Genomic DNA, 15,932 nt, shown 5'->3' on the forward strand with positions numbered 1-15,932 from the left:
AATATTAAAAAAAAAATAAAATTATTACCTCAATCTTGATCCATTTACAAATAGCTGCCGGATTCAAAGGCGATGATAGCGCAATTCTGAATATACGCATTATTACGTGAAGGATAGCCAACAAAACTCTCAGCTTTCAGAAAATGCGATGCTCTTCCCCCACCTTATCAGTACAATTATCGTTTGCTCTTTGATACATTTAAGGGCCAAACCAAATACCGCCAGGCACAAAATTCCGTATGACGGCCTATCAGCAAAAATCTATCCATTCACTGATAGAAAATGGATTTTCCAGAATTAGATCTCTCCCAGATCTCAACCAAGGCCTGAAATCCAAAGCATTTGTCTCACCGCCAAACCAGGCCGCAACCAGACTGAGATCCCACAAGCAGGCCGAGGTTCAAAAAGCTTTTTTTTTTTTTTTTTTTTTCCTGGATTTATGCCGCTTTCAGACCATTTAGGGAGTCGAGGTAGGGGGATTTCTTGCTAAAAAAATAGCTCAGTAAACTTTCAGGCTCGCTTAACAAAGCGTGAATTAAAAAAGCCATGTAAAAAACCTCTCAGAGGCCAAAAGGGAAAAAGCTCAAAACACACCTCTGAAAAGCTAGAAAATATTTGGAAAAATAATTGTAGTTGACACTGGTTAAGACATTTAATCATCTTCAAACGTGCGTTTAAACACTAAGCTCTCTAAAGCTACCGCGTATGCAAATAATTTATATATTAACTAGGTAACGTGCACCAAATCTTTTAATTTTCATTACACGAGGAGATGTGGCTATAATATTGCCGAAAGGCCATGCTACAAAACTTAAAATTAGCAAAACATATTACCTCTATCTTTTAATTTTCACTACGCGAGGAGATGCGGCTAAAACAGCGCCGAAAGGCCATGCTACAAAATTTAAAATCAGCAAAATGTATTATCTCTTCTCGCAATTTGAGGCCTAGGCCCACCGCAGAAGGGGTTATTTTTAGCTCTTTCAAAAGACCTAAGAGGAACTCCATCGCGAAACACAGTATTTCTTGCAAACGGCCTCATTATTTAACAGATCAAAAGCATCTTTTTGCCACGCGATGTAACTAACTTTGATCTGATGTTGTCTTCAGAGTAGATAATTATCGGGCTGTTAAATTTTTCGCACGCGGACTGCAAACGTCTCACTCATCCCTCCCTTGCGCTACGGATACGTTAACAATTAAAAGATCACGTCGATATTAAAAAAGAAGTGGGTCTTGCAACAAAATACTGATTTGTTACAGTTTGTTAAATAAAAAAAAAAGCAAATTAATGCTACGGAAACACCCAGAAATATCTACATTTTTATCTAGCAACAGAAGAAAATGAGGCTATAAATTAATTATTCTGTTTGCGAGATGTAACGATTACATGAAAAACTTCAGTGTATTTGAGAGTTTCTTACTGGTAAGACTGGTTTTAACAAATAAACAGACTCTGAGCAAGTTGCATTGCTCTGGAAAACCAGATATCAGGGGACTGCCGTCATCGCCTCACCAGTTTAATCGCGTAATTTCTTCCGAATCCTTTGAACGCTTTCCGTTATTAACGCAAACCGACACAAACGCGATGTTTCGTTTGCCGTTCAGTCCGGCAGAAATGAGTGATCGAAGTCCCAAAATAAGAAACGTACACCAATACCGCGCCTAAAAGTTGCAGCTCCTTTTTTCCATCCCGCATCTGGAAATTCCTCAGAGCAGGACGAAGCCAAAGCTGGAGGCGTTACAGACGAAACGCAGAAAGGAATAAATTTTTCAAAGGGCTTAAATACAAAATTCTCATTAATCTCCACGAGAATTACACGCTCAGGTTTTATCTGCACAATAACTTATGCCACGATTCTCCAGCCACGGTCACTCTTACCGCTAAATATTGCGCTCTGTTGCTGGGGAGAAATACCGGCGCAATTTCTTTCTACTTTTCAAATAATAATTCGCCACCCACTGCACGTTACATCCGAAACCAACACATTTCAGTCCGGCAAATCGAGCAGACTGCCCAAAAAGCTTACCTGTCTTTTCAATATTTAATTCCTTACAATGAAAACATTCCCATAATAAATTAAATTTCCACAATTGAAGCCACATCTTTATTTTTATCTAGTGAAACACTTAATGTACCTCAAGAAACAGAACCGAACCCTCCATCACCAATAATTTTTATATTTTATTACGGCTTGATAAAAGGAGAGCACGGAATACCCTACAATCCAAATTAAGGCTCTGTTCACTAATGAATTTTTTTTTTTTCATGTAAAAGCTTTAAAACCGGAACGCAAAACGAACAACACATTAAAATATGTTATTGTTTGGCTAAGCATTCATTAAATCGTTCTTTAGATCCGACTGACTAATGCTAACGCACTCTGCTCTCGTTTGATGGTTTAAATAAAGAAAAAAGGCAGATTTAAAGATATTTCAGATTCCGTGAATATTCGCCACGAGGAAGAAGCGTCGGGGAAATCAGGCTGGATTTAACAGCGGGAACCCTCAGAGCATCACCGCTGGGGGTGGATTTCCAGGAATTTACGTGGATTTTTGTTAATTTGGCGTAAAGACGCTAAATAAATCGATTTTTCTTAGCCTACCACATCAACTGTTCATGACAAAATAAAAAAAAAAGCAGCTACAAACTTTGATTTTCAACCCGTTGCGCTTGACATCGTGCGCAACGAAGACATCCACTACGATCCCAAAACCGAGACGTGCGGAAGGAATAATTAAAAGGAAGCCACAATTAAAAACGTCGCAGGAAAAGCAAAGTCGGCGTCTTTCCCGTACTCACCCATCACCGACAGCTCGGCGGAGCCGCTGCTGTTCTCGTTTTTGTAGGTGACCACACACGTGTACGTCCCCGAATCGTCGTCGGTCACGTTTGATATGAGGAGGTTGCTGCCGGCCAGTAGCGAATATTTTTTGGACCTGAAACATCGACAACACACGTTCGCGATGTATTAAGGGGCCACAACTAGCTAGAAAAATACACAGAGGAAATCACGAGGTAAGTAGTTCTCAGTTGTGATTTCGGCTGTTAATTTTTAATTTTAGTTTTTAACGTTGCTTCCGTTTTAAATACCAGCCAGGTATTTACGATCAAACTCCCTCCTTGAATTTGGTGCAGAAATGAGTTTCAGTAGCAGGTAAAAGACTGTCGCGGTTTGGCCCCGATCGGGACCAGACTACGCAGTCTCTCTCTCACTCCCCCCACCTTCCGAGGGAACAGGGGGAGATGATATAAGGAAAAATGGCTCAAGGTTTGAGATAAGGACAGGGAGAAATCCTTAAAGTTACCGTTACGGGCAAAACAGACTCGACTTGGGGAAAACTATTCATTTATTTCTAAAACTAGCAGGAGAATGAGACAGGGAACAAGACAACCTCCCCCCACCCCTCCCTCTTCCCGGGCTTAACATTATCTCTACTACCTTCCCCCCCCGAGCGGCACGGGGGGGAAGTGGGAATGGGGGTCGTGGTCAGTTCATCACGCGTTGTTTTATGCCGCTCCTTCCTCCTCGGGGGAAGAACTCCTCGCATTCCTCCCCTGCTCCAGCGTGGGGTCCCTCCCACGGGCCACAGTCCTTCGTGGAACTGCTCCGGCGTGGGTCATCTCTTCCATGGGGTGCAGTCCCTCTAGAACAGCTGTCCCAGCGGGGCCTCCACGGGCCACAGCTGCCTTCAGGCCTCCACCTCCCCCAGTGTGGGGTCCTCCACGGGCTGCAGGTGGATCTCTGCCCCTCCGTGGACCTCCATGGGCTGCAGGGGGACAACCCGCTCCACCATGGTCTTCACCACAGGCTGCAGGGGAATCTTGGCCGGGAGCTGCATTACTCCTCCCCCTCCTTCTTCACTGACCTTGGCGTCTGCAGCCGTTCCTCACAACAGGCTGGCAGACGCCTCTCAGGATCCTTTTTACATCTTATTCACTTCTCATCTCCTCTCCACTTCTTGCAGCCGGGCCGGGCCGAGTTGGGCCCAGTCGGCTGCCTGGCGGGAGGCCAGAGGGTGAGGCCTGCAAGGCCCACGAGGCTCGTGCTTCCCCCTCTCTGCCCCCACTCAGCTTCTTCACATCATCATCCTTTTTTTTTTTTTCTGTTTTCCCCTACTTAAATATGTTATCGCAGAGGCATTATCAGGGAACATTCTGCTACCAATTGGCTCAGCCTTGGCCAGCAGTGGGTCCGCCCTAGGCCCGGCCGAGTCCACTGAACAAAGGGGAGCGACTTCTAGCAGTTTCCTACAGAAGCTGCCACCTTAGCCCCCCCTCACTAACAACACCAGAACAAAGACATATCCAATCTCATCACTACTTAGGAAGAAAATCTCACGGCCTCCAAACCTACCCCACCGAATTTAAAGCACCGCTCAGTGGTTTGCCTGCACTCTACTCATGGAAACGTAGCGTTAGATACGCGACCCATGAAGGACGGAGCTACCTGATGGGGAGCACTTCATCTCCTCGCAGCCACGTGAAGACGGGAGGCGGGTACCCAGAAACGCAACACTCTAAAACTGCGTCCTTCCCTTCCATGGCCACCACGTTGGACGGTCGCTGCAGGAAAAACTGCTGCCTGTGCAAACCTGGATCTAGGAGAGCAAAAGAGATGGTTACCATTCTTCAAAAAAAAAAAATAAAACCAACAACAAAATATTATTTTTCTTGGGAATAGGAAATATAAAACGACGGATCAATAACGGACTCAAGAGACCTCAGCTTTCACAGATTCTTATCGACGGGGAAAATAGAAAATCAGAGTAGGGACGTCGAGAACGCGTATCAAATGGCAATCTTCGAGTCGCTTACCGGTTGAAGCCAAGGGAGCTATTTGAAGGCAGAAAAATACAAGCTTTTGAGAAAATAACGGCCCGTTTATAATCTGGTCTTGGAAAGCTGCAGGGAAAGGCACCGTCACGGCAAGAAAAGGTAAAGAAATAATAAATAAAATAAAATAAACATAACGTTTAGAGTGGCGCTGGATTAACGCCATCATTTTGGAGTTGCTAGAGGGAAGTTCATCAATACGGCAGCTGAGAGAAGAAAAGGAGAGCTTCACGTCAGAAAAAAACAGAAAGCAAGGAACGAAATAGCTTCAAAAATGTGAATTGAGGAGGACTAAGTTGCAAGGTTGGCGCCCCAAATTCTCCTCTGCCTGAATGAAGATGTCGACACGGACACCCCACCCGTTGGAGGCTAAGACAGCCCTAGACGCCTACGGGTTGGTAAATAATCTGAGCTCAAGGTGCCTGCTTTAGGATGACCTAAATCGCTGCCTGCCACGGGCAGATGACCGCTGAGCAAGAGGCCAACCCACACTTGGGTTGAGTAGATGAGCAGAAGCGTTACTCTTCCGGAGAGTCGGGACGCGTTCGAAGAGAACGCAGCCAAGTGAAACCGGCCACGTAACCACCAACCGCAGCAAGACCAGTGAAGTCAACTGCCGTCGCTACGACGAGTTGGGGCGCGGGAACGCACAACTGAAGCTACGGCCTAACGATGTCCCTTCGTCAGCCCTCCTTTTTCTGATTGATTTCACTCAGGTGACAACCTAGACCCAAATCCCACCCACTGGGCCTGAAACACCAGCAAGCAGAACCGCACGCCGAGGAAATCAGTTGGGGTTGTTTGCTTTTTAACGAATCCGTTCTCTCTCTCGAAAACGACTTCATTTTCTTCGCACGGATGTTGAAACAAACGCGCGGGACTACGGCCATCAAACACTCCTCGTTTCCTGACACAAACGTTAAAATGCCACAACACAAACGAGTATTCCCACCAAATTAACAGCTACGAGATCTTCCAGGAGCACCTCCAAGCAATCAGCAGGTTCTCCAAAACAAGCAGAAAGAAACGGTAACTCGCTGCGCGCGCTCGTTACGGATTTACGCCAACAGCACGTTTCAACGTCTTGCCGTAACCAGACGGAGACGCAACCGCCGCAGCCGTTATCGCAGGCAACTCAACGGCGTCAATCTGTGACGGCGTCTGAGCCGACCGCAGTGGTGCCCTCGGCCTGTGAATTGCGTAGTATCTCTTGAAATAACCAAAAATATACGATATGACCTCAACGTATGCCGTTAAATATGCAGTAGCTAATTAGAAAAACACCAAAGCTTGCTTGGTTGGTTGCTTTTTTTTGGTTGTTTTTGATTTTTTTAAGTCAGTCGGTCAAAAAGGAAAATAGATCATAGAATCACAGGATGGTTTGGGTTGGGAGGGACCTTCAAAGCCCACCCAGCCCACCCCCCCTGCCAGGAGCAGGGACATCTCCAACCACATCAGGTTGCTCACAGCCCCGGCCAACCTGGCCTTGAACGTTTCCAGGGATGGGGCATCCACCACCTCTCTGGGCAACCTGGGCCAGTGCTCCACCACCCTCAGTGCTCATCATCCTCATCTTCCCTCCATCCCTCTTTCATCGGGAAACGCAGTTCAAAAGCAGCTGGAAACCAAACGTGTCAGTTGCGAAACAACGTTTCGCCGCTTGATTTCCAGCTGAAGAGAGTTGCAGGGCATCACCGAAGTCAGCAGCTAAAATTCACGTGGAGAGTTGAAGAAAATATCCGTCACGGGAAGGAAAAATGAAAAAGACAAATATCTTTTCAGAAAATAAGAGGAGGGAGAGAGCTGGGGTTTCAAATCTATGAAGAGCAGAATTTTTGCGCTGACCGGGGCTGAGCCTCCCAGGAGGTGGCAGCCACCACCACCCATACCCTACGTAGCCACCAGCAGGAATCACAACCACGGTCGGTCCCCACGTCCGTTTTACTACCAGAGGAGGCTGGATGGAATGACCAACACGTTTTGGTTGAGCATCAAGGAATAATTCACAGCTTCCACGTGACGTGCTACCACGGACTATTAAATTGGGCACACGGCCACCTCTGGGCTTTGTGCCACCTTCCAAAAAAGCAGAGGTGGTCTAAAACCACAGGTTTGCGACTACGACACAAAAGGTCGTGGTATCTGGAGCCACAATGGTTGAACCACAACCTTACGAGGAGCCAGGATGGGAAATAAGGAGCCTCCAAAAGCATCCCTTCTCCTTAGGGTGGACATCCACAACTTCTTCCTAGAGATGAGATCCACCTTGAACAACGAGATGGTGTTGGCCATCAAAAGAATCCATTGATGCAAAGGTCTGTGGGAACACGGACCGCAAACCTCTGGGGTGGAGTTATACCAAAGGTGGCACCACCTCCACCCTGTAGGCTTGGAAAAAAAAACAAAATACAACTTAAAAATAAAATAAAATAAAATAAAAATCACTTCACATGTTCTGAGTAACCTCTACAAAAACGCGCACCGGTCACAAGGGACCTCGCGAGGAGCTCGGGCTTTTCGCGGGCCTAAGGAAGCGGCACACATCTAGCGCCCAGGCAGCAATTTCAGCACCAGATGGTGCAACCAGTCACTTCCAGTCGAGAAATAAAAACAGATCGGTCCGGCAAATTAGATTTTGACATGAGAAAGGAAAAACAAGGGTGGAAACGTTACGATTAAAGGGTCAATCTCGTTTCTTGCCTAAGGCCACAGAATCAGAGCTCACGAACGCTTTGAATGAAGCGCGTTCTTCAGGAAGCCATCCAGGCTTGATTATTAAGACACCCGAGGTCTCGTTAAGCCCTTCTCCGCTTGATTAAAGAGCACTCAGCGTTTTCTCCCTGACAAGGTACGCGTACACCATAATCAAGCCCACGTAATCAACCAGCTCTGGGCCGGCTTTCGCAGACGAGAAATTCTTTGCGTGAAGGCCCGGCTCCACCGGAGGCACCGACTTCATTTCAACCGCCCCCGCGCGCCAACGCATCCGCCGCGGCCTGAGCTCACGGCTGCGATGTCCCCATCCACGGGGACACGGTAGGACATCTCTTGGGCTTTTTCAGCCTTTAGATCTTCAAGAAAATCGCTTGACAGGGACCACGTGGAGCAAGGTGCTCCAAGATGGCTGCAGACCGCCATCACCGCTTGTCCTCACAATGCACGCTCTGATTTTACTTCAACGAATTTGTTGATTTTTTCTGAATATCAATACTGAAGAACGAAGAAATACCCCTAAAACCAATTCCAAAGCGGAGACCGACAAAGCAGAACGTCCCGTTTCGTATTTCGCGGTTTTCCCGAGCACGCAACGCGCGGCAAAGAGGAACGGCCGCGCGCGTATTTTACCCGCTCGTTAAATCAATGACGCAGAGTCGAAATTCCAAACGGCCAACCGGATCGGCAAAAAACACACACCTTGACAAAATCTTGTTAGAATAAGTCGTTTCATCTCCTTTTTATAGATGATTAACGCCGTAATGGAGATATTTTGTGATTTAACTGAGGATATACATCTAATCCTCCAAAAGGGAAAGGTCTTGAATTAATTTTTTCATCGTTCTTTCGTCAAAGACAGACCCCGTCACATTTTATCAGTCCACTTTATAATACTGATATTTAAGAAGAGCGTGGGCAGCAGGGCGAGGGAGGGGATTCTGCCCCTCTGCCCCGCTCTGGTGAGACCCCCCTGCAGCGCTGCGTCCAGCTCTGGAGCCCCCAACAGCAGAAGGATGTGGAGCTGCTGGAGAGGGTCCAGAGGAGGCCACGCAGATGCTGAGAGGGCTGGAGCAGCTCTGCTGTGAGGCCGGGCTGAGAGAGCTGGGGCTGTTCAGCCTGGAGAAGAGGAGGCTCCGGGGAGACCTGAGAGCGGCTCCCAGTGCCCAAAGGGGGCTGCAGGAAAGGTGGGGAGAGACTCTTCAGCAGGGCCTGCTGGGACAGGACGAGGGGTGATGGTTTCAAAACAGAGGCAGATATATTCAGATCAGATATTAGGGAGAAATTTTTTACACCGAGGGTGGTGGAGCACCGGCCCAGGTTGCCCAGAGAGGCGGTGGATGCCCCATCCCTGGAAACATTCCAGGCCAGGTTGGCCGGGGCTCTGAGCAACCTGATCTGGTTGGAGATGTCCCTGCTCCTGGCAGGGGGGTTGGACTGGGTGGGCTTTGAAGATCCCTTCCAAGCGAAACCACTCTATGATTCTCTGAATAACGACCCACAAAGATCATAACGTTAGCACCAACACGCATCAGGGTGAGAAGACGTTCTTCTTAATGTATTTTGAAGTTCCTCCAGGAAGTAAAGCGCGAGGAAAACTGTGCCAAGTCGCCGCTGGAACACAAGCCTATCCATCAGTGGTCCTATTTCCAGCTTTAACGATGATTTCTTGCGAGGCGCTCCGTTTCCTCATCCATAATGAAGACAAAAAATCTTTTTAGCGCTTCGCCTCGTTCTTTGAGATCCTTCGGTAAAAGAAGAATATAAAATTTATTACTGCAGCGGGAGAGAAGGATGTTGCTGGTTTGTATTTACAAGACAAAAGGACGAAGCTTTCTCTCCGGCCGTTAAAGTTTCAGAGGGAAAATTGAAACAGAATGAGGAACTGCTCCGCAACGACATTATCTCCTACCCCAACACCGGAGAACAGAGCTGAGGCGAGAAAGTAGCAACGTATTTACTCTCTTACTTCCAGCTGAGCAGCAGAGCTTTGGCAGGATTTATTTTAGACCAGCGTTGTCCTTCAAACACAAAGACACGAGCCATTAAAGAGCAGCGGCTTGGTCCAGGTAGCAAAGGAATCCAGAGAAGAACCCACTACGAGATTTTTGATGTGGCCCTATGAACGTCACTAGAGAGGAGAGATTTTTTTTACTCCAAGTCTTACTTGGGTTAGAGTTGAAAAAATAAAAATAAAAATTAAAAAAATAAAAAATCAAAGGCTAGCTTAGCCAACTTTTAGAAACAAGATGCGGCCCCAGACATCGTAGCTCGTGATGTTCATAAGAGAACCTCATGAAGTTCAACCAGGCCAAGCACAAGGTCCTGCACGCGGGTCGGGGCAATCCCAGGCACAAATCCAGGCTGGGCGGAGAACCAACGGAGAGCAGCCCTGGGAGTGATGGTGGATGAGAAGCTCCACAGGAGCAGACAACGCGGCCTTACAGCCCAGAAATCCAACCGCACCCTGGGCTGCATCTTAGAGCGGCTCCCAGTGCCTCACGGGGGCTGCAGGAAAGACGGGGAGAGACTCTTCAGCAGGGCCTGCTGGGACAGAACGAGGGGTCATGGTTTTAAACTTGAGGGAGGTGGATTCAGATTGGATATCAGGAAATTTTTTTTTACGCTGAGGGTTGTAGAACACTGGAAGAGGTTGCCCAGAGAGGTGGTGGATGCCCCATCCCTGGAAACATTCCAGGCCAGGTTGGCCGGGGCTGTGAGCAACCTGATGTGGTTGGAGATGTCCCTGCTGCTGGCAGGGGGGTTGTGCTGGGTGGGCTTTGAAGGTCCCTTCCAACCCAAACCATTCCACAATTCCATGACTAAATAAACCACACCGTATCGTGATGGCCCTTGTTCTGAACTCAACTGGTCCTTCAACCAGAAGTTCTAAAACCAATCCCACGTAGAGCAAACACGTTTAAGAAATAAAAAACCCTAAGCTGGCCGCCAGCCAGGGCGTGGTGAGCACCCAGCTCTTCAGCAGACATCAAGTTTAAGGTTTGGTTTTTCTTCTCATTGCATTGATCCTGAGATCAGCTCCGCCCAACAAGGACAGACCAACGGTACATCCATCTCTAACCTCCCCGTTCATTTTTTTTTTCCAACTGTGCAAGCTGCTGCTCATGGGAAACGGATATTTGCATATTTTACGTGATAGATTACTTCCGCACTACCCAGGTTTCTTTAGCGAGTGAGGCAAACTAGCTCGTTTCCCCAGGATTACTAATAAGCATTTCAAATTTAACCTTTTTTGGTTTTTTGGTTAAAGGTCAGAATATAATTGGTTTATAAAGTGACCTCAGCGACGCTATTCGCTTGGACAGCTGGAAGCCGACCAGCAGGTCGAGGGAGGGGATTCTGCCCCTCTGCCCCGCTCTGGTGAGACCCCCCTGCAGCGCTGCGTCCAGCTCTGGAGCCCCCAACAGCAGAAGGACGTGGAGCTGCTGGAGAGGGTCCAGAGGAGGCCACGCAGATGCTGAGAGGGCTGGAGCAGCTCTGCTGTGAGGCCGGGCTGAGAGAGCTGGGGCTGTTCAGCCTGGAGAAGAGGAGGCTCCGGGGAGAGCTGAGAGCGGCTCCCAGTGCCCAAAGGGGGCTGCAGGAAAGGTGGGGAGAGACTCTTCAGCAGGGCCTGCTGGGACAGGACGAGGGGTGATGGTCTCAAAATAGAGGGAGGTAGATTCAGATTGGATATTAGGAAGAAATTTTTTACCCTGAGGGTGGTGGAGCACTGTCCCAGGTTGCCCAGAGGGGTGGTGGATGTCCCATCGCTGGAAACATTCATAAACACTGTTAAGCACTAGCTGTTGAGGTTGAGAAGAAGGTAAAGACCTGACTTGGAGAACCGTTGGCTGTTGGGGAACGGATGCCAACACGGGGACCTTCCCAGGGTAGAAAAGACGAGAAGAAATCTTAAAAATTATCTTTGCACCTGACACAAGCTCACTGTGCTGCTTGAGGAAACGATGGTTGAGCTTAGTAACACAGAATCACAGAAGATTTAAGGTTGGAGAAGATCTCCAAGATCATCAAGTCCAACTGTTGCTTCAAAGAGATTGTGTGCTTAAGCTTAAAGTAGACTTTCCTAAAGACTGAGTTTAACTATAAAACTTGTATTAAACAACAAACACAAGATAATTCAGGATATTCCACCAATTTCATTTCCCACATAGACATTTACCCAATCGGGTGTCCTGAGACAAGATCCTTCCTGCGCATCAAAACTGCGCCAAGCCTCACGACGTAACACCATATTTAAGTCAAGCCTAACATTACAATTGCACTTCTTTGAAAAAGCGGAGTTACTTGAGCATCAACGCAAGCCTGAGCTCACGAGGTGATTCCTGTCGCGTGCCGTTAAACACGACTGTCATAGAATCACAGAAGGGTTTGGGTGGGAAGGGACCTTCAAAGCCCACCCAGTCCAACCCCCCTGCCAGGAGCAGGGACATCTCCAACCACATCAGGTTGCTCAGAGCCCCGGCCAACCTGGCCTGGGATGTTTCCAGCGATGGGGCCCAGGATGCGGTTGGCCTTCTGGGCCGCAAGGGCGCATTGCCAGCTCACGTTGAGCTTCTCAACCACCACGACTCTCAAGTCCTTCACCTCAGCCTCCTCCTGGGATCCAATTCTAGGTGGTCCTTTCCGCCGCCGTTAGCCTTCTCTCCTTGGAAACGCGACGGCGAGAACCGAGCCCAATCGCGCGGCAGCAACCAAACTCTATTCACGTCAAACACGAAGGAATTGCGCGATGTCGGCACCGTCACCTTGCGCCGCAGCTCAGAGAGAGAAGAAGGAACCTCCAAACCAGAGAATATTTGAACAAGCCGTGATAAATTCAGGATTATTATTTCTCAAGAGAGAAATAACAGGTTGCGGGCACTGAGGTACTCAACTTTTGCTTTTAACGTGTCATCTTTCTGAAGCGTACAGACCTCCCAAAGAAACTTACTCGTTAATTTACAGAAGCAACGAATTCAGCTAATAATTAATTCCCTAGCACCGGTTTGTAGCAGATATTTTGCCTTTTTTTTTTTTTTTTGTACAGCAGCAGCATTCCTCTGAATTAATTGAGCGCATGTAGTTATCTGAAGATGTATTTCTTCACCTTGTCGGTATTCACTGAAATTTTTCACCTAGGATTAAGTTTCCGGATCGCAGAGAGAAGAGCAGCCCTTCAATTAGAAAGGTGAAAAAAAAAAAAAAATAAGTAAATGTGCATTTGAAACGAGCTTTCTGCTAAAAGTTGCAACGGCTCCTCTTAAAAATTAAGAGCACTAGATTAAACTTGACGCAGGAAAAATTCCTCAAGAGTTTCGCTCTGATCCGTTGGGCTTTTTTATAAAAGTTCTTCAAAATTAGATTAGATTAGTTCTTCAAAATCTTTAGATGAGATATTAGGAAAAAAATTTTTACGCCGAGGGTGGTGGGACACTGGAACAGCTTGTCCAGAGAGGTGGTGGACACCTCATCCCTGGAAATGTTCAAGGCCAGGTTGGATGAGGCTCTGAGCAACCTGATGTGGTTGGAGATGTCCCTGCTCCTGGCAGGGGGTTGGACTGGGTGGGCTTTGAAGGTCCCTTCCCACCCAAACCATTCCATGATTCTACGATTTTAAGTTCTTCAAAATCCGTTCTCATATGACCTGCGCGCTTCTCCAGGCAGATGGCTCCTGCTGGAGGATTTAGGAGGTTGGAGCCGCTTGGAAAATGTCTTTATCGACCTGCTGGGGACTACTTCTCCTTGGAAATGGAAGCTGAAGGTACAACTATTCCTCCATTTACACAGCGAGTTAAACTCTAGCTTTGGGTCTGGTAGGGTGAATTTCACTTTTTCTTGATTTCTTCCCCAAAATATTTTATTTTTCTCACCTGAAACACATCCAATGATGATTTTTTTTTCTATCAAGAGGAGATACAGGTCTCTCCACACCCACCCTAACGTCGAATCAAATATTTAAGCCGCAGGCACTTCAACCAAGGCGCCTAAATGACTCAAGATGTTCATCCCTCATCCTTTTTCCCTTGGGTTCCGTCTGCCGTAGAGAAGATCAGAAATTATTTCTCCAGATCGCGTCCAGCTCTCCACAAATCCTGACGGATACGCTGCGGGTTCAAACAAATCGCAACCGCTCTCCATGGAAGCGGCAGCATTTGAAAAATACAGAATTATGATCTACTACCTATGCTTTTTTCTCTTGTTGTTGCCTATTCCTTTGTATAAGATTAAAATTTTTTCTTTTTTCCCCTCAATAACCAGGGGGAAAACGCCAACGAGCGTATTCTGCCTTCGCTAATTATGGAAGAGGAGAGCCGCAACCGGAGACAGATTTCCACCGACGAGCGAAAGCAGGAGAGGCAGAATTAGCAGCGAAATAGCGGATCGCTCCGCACCATCAAAGCGCGCACACGAGAGCGCAATTCCCAAGATCCTCAGTAAGATCCGAGGTTTTGGTTTCAGGAGCACTGCTCGTTTCTTCTAAGAGCTGCTGTCGGCTCACGTTATCCTGAAACGAGACCTTGCGCTGCTTGCCCTAAGCCAAAGTCTGATGGACTCCGTTAGTTCCTTGTTAGATATTTCCCTCGTTATTTGCTTCGGTGTTTCCCTGGTATAAAATTTTGAGGCGCTGGGAAGAGAGAAATTAATTCTCCTCTCCCCTGTAGACAGTTTGAGAGAGGTCGTTTAGCCAAGATGTTAACGACCGAAACGGAGGAAAGGGAGAAACCATCGATTCTTCCACAAACCATCAGACATGGAGATGCACGGCAAATTAACAAAACTCTGAAGAGGCAGAGAAAAGTCCTCCAGGTCTAAAATCCAAATCACGGAACGGTTTGGGTTGGAAGGGACCTTCAAAGCCCACCCAGTCCAACCCCCCTGCCAGGAGCAGGGACATCTCCAACCACATCAGGTTGCTCAGAGCCCCGGCCAACCTGGCCTGGAATGTTTCCAGGGATGGGGCATCCACCACCTCTCTGGGCAACCTGGGCCAGTGCTCCACCACCCTCAGTGGTGGACCACCTAACTTGGCTGATGAGTTTACAGGAAGGAGAGCAAGACGCTCACTTGGCGATGGATTTAGGAGCGTTATCTGTCAAACCGTGTCAGATCTCAACCTGTGGGGTCCGGGCAACTTGGTAGATGACATCAGGCACTGAAGCATCCAAGCAACCTAACTTTGAGTAGGGAAGTTCAACAACTAGTCCTAACAGAGCATTTCTCTAGTCAACCGAGAAGAGCTCTTCCAGAGAGCGCTCCGGGAAGATAATTCCAGTGCTCCCACCAAACGCTGCGAGACGGGAAGTACTGGTTGACCACGTAAGAGAAACCAGCTTCATGCACATCTAAACTGGGTAAGGTAGGCAGCACGAATAATTTCCTAAGGTGCCAACTCTTCACCTTCGCAACCAACTGCTTCTAAAGGTCTCCAAGGTCTTCCATGTGAAGACCTTGGAAGCATGGAGAAGTAACCGGATGGAAAGTGGGATAAACCAGCCTAGCTGCCCCAGGAGGAAAGACCACCACTCAGAGAACCAAAGGACACGACCAGAGACAGGCGACGGCCAAAGGTCCGGTTCTTACCTGCCAAAACTCTGACTTCGGCATCGTTTCCAGTTCTGGAACTCGCCGGGTTTTTCGCCAGGCACCTGTAGATCCCGCTGTCCCCGTGCTGAACCCTGCTGATCTGTAAAGCTCCGGAGGGCAGGACGGCCACCCGAGGGTCGGTCGAAGTCGGGACCAAGTCCTCCTGGTTTCGCTGCCAGTGCACCGCGGGCATGGGCTCCCCGACGACTTCGCACTTCAGCAGAACGGTGTCTCCTGCGAACGCCGTGACCGATTCCGTCTGGGAGAGAAACCTCAGTGGTCCTGCAAACACAAGCAGAAAAAAAAAAAAAAATAAAATAAAATAAAAGCAATATTTTTTACTCAAGACAGCTTGGAGCTTTAATTGCACAACTCCCAAATATCCCAGCGTCACTCGGTGCAAAAACACAAGGACCACGTCCTTCACGTGCTTCAGAAGAAAACCCAACAAGAACGAGATGAAGCCTGTAAGACTCCAAGAGCAAGCGAAGGAGGATGTCAGGATGATGGACATCGTTATCCGGAAGCATCGTTGCTTTGCAAATAGCATAGATAAACTTGCAAAGAAGGAAAATAAAAATAAATAAAAATTAAAAAATCAATCCTCTTTTCAAGCCAGCTATGAGAAGGACAAATCAAGAAGATCGGCTGAAGCAACCACCCGGATGAGGGACGTGCTAGGGATGGTGTGGACGTATTTTGGGGAGCTGCTCTGGCTCGAGTCCCGGCCATTCCCTAGGAACGACGCTCCCAGTTCCACTCCCCTGCCTCCAGGGACTGTCTGAAGCCGTACCAGTGA

General features: G+C 47.9%; 1 protein-coding gene across 2 annotated transcripts in view; it reads right to left on the reverse strand.

Moving 5' to 3' along the window:
* LOC147596216 (netrin receptor DCC) overlaps positions 1 to 15,932 on the reverse strand; it is a 356,938-nt gene that overhangs the window by 199,131 nt on the left and 141,875 nt on the right. For both annotated transcript variants that reach the window (XM_086770507.1, XM_086770506.1), the window contains exons 3-5: positions 15,131 to 15,415; positions 4,452 to 4,602; positions 2,804 to 2,940 (exon numbers count right to left, since the gene is read on the reverse strand). In XM_086770507.1, coding sequence (XP_086626633.1) covers positions 2,804 to 2,940; positions 4,452 to 4,602; positions 15,131 to 15,415 — 573 coding nt within the window. The remainder of the gene's footprint in view (positions 1 to 2,803; positions 2,941 to 4,451; positions 4,603 to 15,130; positions 15,416 to 15,932) is intronic.

This window comes from Chlamydotis macqueenii, chromosome Z (genome assembly GCF_036417535.1).
Source record: "Chlamydotis macqueenii isolate bChlMac1 chromosome Z, bChlMac1.mat, whole genome shotgun sequence".
Lineage (NCBI taxonomy): Eukaryota > Metazoa > Chordata > Aves > Otidiformes > Otididae > Chlamydotis > Chlamydotis macqueenii.